The following is a 4,681-nucleotide window of genomic DNA, read 5'->3' on the forward strand; positions in this document are numbered from 1 at the left end:
TAGCACACCAGTTATCCAAATATTTTTGTTACTATTCTTAAATTAATATAAAACATTGTATCTTAACTGGTACTACGAATATTATATTTATAAAAAATATAAACAAACAAAATTTAAAGAGCATATTTAAATTTTTTTAAAAACATTTGATTTTTAAGAGCATGAAAACTATTCAATCTCTCTACTCATTAGATCTAAAAATTATTCTCCATCTAAGAGATTGATTTAGTAAAATCTAAAAACATTGAAATTAATTATTTAGTTTCGTTTAGTATTTAATAGATCGTATAACAAGATCATTGAAAATGGTCGCAATTGAAGAAGAACCATGTATAGAAGTTATCTTACCGGGCCCTCCACAACCCCTCATCAAGCCGATTGAATTGAAAAATATTGGATTTTTACAGAAACATCCCACCTATATTAATTGTCCAGCATGTTTGGCGGAATCAATGAGTGTAGTGCGTCTGGAGGTGGTAACATGTTGGCAAAAGTTCTTAAAATTTACCAATATGTGGTAAGTAGTTTTGTTGTTATTATAAAACTTCAAAATCAGAAAACTTAATAGTGTAGTTTGCAGATTAATCAGTTACAATTAATTTTAAGTAAATTAACTAAATTTATCATAAGTACAACCAAAAAACTAACGATTAGAAATTTTCACTTTCTCAAAAAGTTCAACTTTTCATCCAAAGTTTTGTTTTTCCCTTCACTTTCAGCAAAACTTCAGAAAGCCGTTATGACATCAATCATTATTGCAGTATTTGTGGTTGCTTTATCGGTCGTTTTGTATCGATTGGTTGCGGTGAGCGTTGCATATCGAAACGTGCCCGCAAGAAGGCTGCTAACGATGCCATGACTTTAAAAACTAAACCCCGCGACTGTGCGGAACATATGCAAAAGGCTAGGGAAAGAGTGAAAGAAAATCGTGCCAAGGAAAAGGCCAAAAAGGCGGAAGAGAAAAAAGAAACGAATGAAAAGAATTAAGAAATTAATATTATTTGTAAGATATCAAAAACTTGTTTTTATATGTAATAAACCTAAATTTTATAGATCAGTATGAGATGTTCTTTTTTAATTTGACTGAGATAATTTTTGAAGACCTAATAAAGTCCTATTTATTATAGCCCACCTGAAAGTAAACCATTCGGATCAGAATCACCCTGCACTAGTAACTGGTGCAGGGTATCTGTCGTGGGCCATTAGTTAGTTAGTTTTAGTTAGTTAGTTCGTTAGTAGTAGTTAGTTAGTTAGTTATTTAGTTAGGTAGTTAGTTAGTTAGAGTAGTTTAGTTAGTTAGTTAGTTAGTTAGTTAGTAGTTAGTTAGTTAGTTAGTATTAGTTAGTAGTAGTAGTTAGTTAGTAAGTTAGTAGTTGTTAGTTCTAGTTAGTAGTTAGTTAGTTAGTTAGTTAGTTAGTGTTAGTTAGTTAGTTAGTTAGTAGTTAGTTGTTAGTTAGTTAGTTAGTAGTAGTAGTTAGTTAGTAGTTAGTTAGTAGTTAGTTAGTTAGTATTAGTTAGGTTAGTTAGTTAGTTAGTAGTTAGTAGTAGTTATAGTAGTTAGTAGTTAGTTAGTTAGTTAGTAGTTTAGTTAGTAGTTAGTTAGTGTTAGTTAGTTAGTTAGTTAGTTAGTTAGTTAGTTAGTTAGTTAGTTAGAGTTAGTAGTTAGTAGTTAGTTAGTAGTTAGTTAGTTAGTTAGTTAGTTAGTAGTTAGTTAGTTAGTTAGTTAGTAGTAGTTAGTTAGTTAGTTAGTAGTTAGTAGTAGTAGTTAGTTAGTTAGTTAGGTAGTAGTAGTTGTTAGTTAGTTAGTTAGTTAGTTAGTTAGTAGTTAGTAGTAGTTAGTAGTTAGGTAGTTAGTTAGTTAGTAGTTAGTTTAGTTAGTTAGTAGTTAGTTAGTAGTAGTTAGTTAGTTAGTTAGTTAGTTAGTTAGTAGTTAGTTAGTTAGTTAGTAGTTAGTTAGTTAGTTAGTTAGTTAGTTAGTTAGTTAGTTAGTTAGTAGTTAGTTAGTTAGTTAGTTAGTTAGTTAGTAGTTAGTTAGTTAGTAGTTAGTTAGTAGTTAGTTAGTTAGTTAGTTAGGTTAGTGTTAGTTAGTAGTTAGTTAGTAGTTAGTTAGTTAGTTAGTAGTTAGTTAGTAGTTAGTTAGTTATTTAGTTAGTTAGTTAGTTAGTTAGTAGTTAGTTAGTTAGTTAGTTAGTTAGTTAGTTAGTTAGTTAGTTAGTTAGTTAGTTAGTTAGTTAGTTAGTTAGTTAGTTAGTTAGTTAGTTAGTTAGTAGTTAGTTAGTTAGTTAGTTAGTAGTTAGTTAGTTAGTTAGTTAGTAGTTAGTTAGTTAGTTAGTTAGTTAGTAGTTAGTTTAGTTAGTTAGTTAGTTAGTTAGTAGTTAGTTAGTTAGTTAGTTAGTTAGTTAGTTAGTTAGTTAGTTAGTTAGTTAGTTAGTTAGTTAGTAGTTAGTTAGTTAGTTAGTTAGTTAGTTAGTTAGTTAGTTAGTTAGTTAGTTAGTTAGTTAGTTAGTTAGTTAGTTAGTTAGTTAGTTAGTTAGTTAGTTAGTTAGTTAGTTAGTTAGTTAGTTAGTTAGTTAGTTAGTTAGTTAGTTAGTTAGTTAGTTAGTTAGTTAGTTAGTTAGTTAGTTAGTTAGTTAGTTAGTTAGTTAGTTAGTTAGTTAGTTAGTTAGTAGTTAGTTAGTTAGTTAGTTAGTTAGTTAGTTAGTAGTTAGTTAGTTAGTTAGTTAGTAGTTAGTTAGTTAGTTAGTTAGTTAGTTAGTTAGTAGTTAGTTAGTTAGTTAGTTAGTAGTTAGTTAGTTAGTTAGTTAGTTAGTTAGTTAGTTAGTTAGTTAGTTAGTTAGTTAGTTAGTTAGTTAGTTAGTTAGTTAGTAGTTAGTTAGTTAGTTAGTTAGTTTAGTTAGTTAGTTAGTTAGTTAGTTAGTTAGTTAGTTAGTTAGTTAGTTAGTTAGTTAGTTAGTTAGTTAGTTAGTTAGTTAGTTAGTTAGTTAGTTAGTTAGTTAGTTAGTTAGTTAGTAGTTAGTTAGTTAGTTAGTTAGTTAGTTAGTTAGTTAGTTAGTTAGTTAGTTAGTTAGTTAGTTAGTAGTTAGTTAGTTAGTTAGTTAGTTAGTTAGTTAGTTAGTTAGTTAGTTAGTTAGTTAGTTAGTTAGTAGTTAGTTAGTTAGTTAGTTAGTTAGTTAGTTAGTTAGTAGTTAGTTAGTAGTTAGTTAGTTAGTTAGTTAGTTAGTTAGTTAGTTAGTTAGTAGTTAGTTAGTTAGTAGTTAGTTAGTTAGTTAGTTAGTTAGTTAGTTAGTTAGTTAGTTAGTTAGTTAGTTAGTTAGTTAGTTAGTTAGTTAGTTAGTTAGTTAGTTAGTAGTTAGTTAGTTAGTTAGTTAGTTAGTTAGTTAGTTAGTTAGTTAGTAGTAGTTAGTTAGTTAGTTAGTTAGTTAGTAGTTAGTTAGTTAGTTAGTTAGTTAGTTAGTTAGTTAGTTAGTTAGTTAGTAGTTAGTTAGTTAGTTAGTTAGTAGTTAGTTAGTTAGTTAGTTAGTTAGTTAGTTAGTTAGTTAGTTAGTTAGTTAGTTAGTTAGTTAGTTAGTTAGTTAGTTAGTTAGTTAGTTAGTTAGTTAGTTAGTTAGTTAGTTAGTTAGTTAGTTAGTTAGTTAGTAGTTAGTTAGTTAGTTAGTTAGTTAGTTAGTTAGTTAGTTAGTTAGTTAGTTAGTTAGTTAGTTAGTTAGTTAGTTAGTTAGTTAGTTAGTTAGTTAGTTAGTTAGTTAGTTAGTTAGTTAGTAGTTAGTTAGTTAGTTAGTTAGTTAGTTAGTTAGTTAGTTAGTTAGTTAGTTAGTTAGTTAGTTAGTTAGTTAGTTAGTTAGTTAGTTTGTTAGTTAGTTAGTTAGTTAGTTAGTTAGTTAGTCAGTTAGTTAGTTACTCATTAATTATCGCATTATTTTTTTGCTGAATAGTTTAATTATTTTATTTTTAAAATCAGGTAATTACTCGCAGCACCTTAACATTTCTGTTAATTTTTACATAAAAGCTTTAAATCATCAGCAAACATTTTTAACATAACGCACAAAGCTCTAGTACACCGAAAGCTGACTGCATGTAACACAACATTTACATTTAGCAAGTTCAAGCACTCTTTACAACATTTTTCTTATTCGCTTTGCCATTAGATGGAGCTTTTTGATTTTCTCTATAGGAACCAATACGTTTAGTTGAATTTGGGGAATCCGACGGATTGGTTAAAGCATCTAAATCTATGCCAGCTAAAGAACCGTATTTTTTAAATTTCTGTATGCGTGCCACCACATCGGGTGATAGTTCTTTACCATCTATGATAATGGAGGGTAAACGTTTTACTTTAGCACTATCATCACCAGCTGAACTGGGAGGTGGTGATTCATTATCCAATAGTTTGTCAGCTTTTTCATTAGTCGCACTGTTTTCATCCTTGACAACACACTGATCATTTGTTTCGATTGTGATATACAAACGATTTGGTTGTATACAATTAGTATTGCGATCATATAAACCGAGGAATGTTTTACAATTTGCACAGTGCAGATAATCCTGACTTGGACCCTGCAATAGCCAGGGCAAAAAACAAAATGGCCAACAACTTAAAAGGCAACAGGCAGCACATTCATTGTTTGAAAAACGTTGAGCTTTTGTTTTTATCAGAGGACGTTTGTTGCAGCCACATTTAGGA

The 4,681-nt window shown here is 28.8% G+C and overlaps 2 protein-coding genes across 2 annotated transcripts; one reads left to right on the forward strand and one right to left on the reverse strand.

The window, feature by feature from the left end:
* Positions 1–268: 268 nt before the first annotated feature.
* LOC119614386 lies at positions 269–1,060 on the forward strand. The gene is made up of 2 exons (XM_037970518.1): positions 269–517; positions 720–1,060. Exons 1-2 carry the CDS (start codon positions 306–308, stop codon positions 985–987), a joined length of 480 nt encoding a protein of 159 aa, XP_037826446.1. The 5' UTR covers positions 269–305; the 3' UTR covers positions 988–1,060.
* A 2,874-nt stretch (positions 1,061–3,934) lies between these two features.
* On the reverse strand, positions 3,935–4,674 carry LOC119614387 (the record flags this gene model as incomplete). The annotated part of the gene is made up of 1 exon (XM_037970519.1): positions 3,935–4,674. A coding segment is annotated over one exon (573 nt), but the record flags the coding sequence as incomplete, so codon positions are not given.
* Between the last annotated feature and the right edge of the window lie 7 nt (positions 4,675–4,681).

Source organism: Lucilia sericata, unplaced genomic scaffold (genome assembly GCF_015586225.1).
Source record: "Lucilia sericata isolate MDLA Ls3-8-SP2 unplaced genomic scaffold, ASM1558622v1 Contig002841F_arrow, whole genome shotgun sequence".
Classification (NCBI taxonomy): domain Eukaryota; kingdom Metazoa; phylum Arthropoda; class Insecta; order Diptera; family Calliphoridae; genus Lucilia; species Lucilia sericata.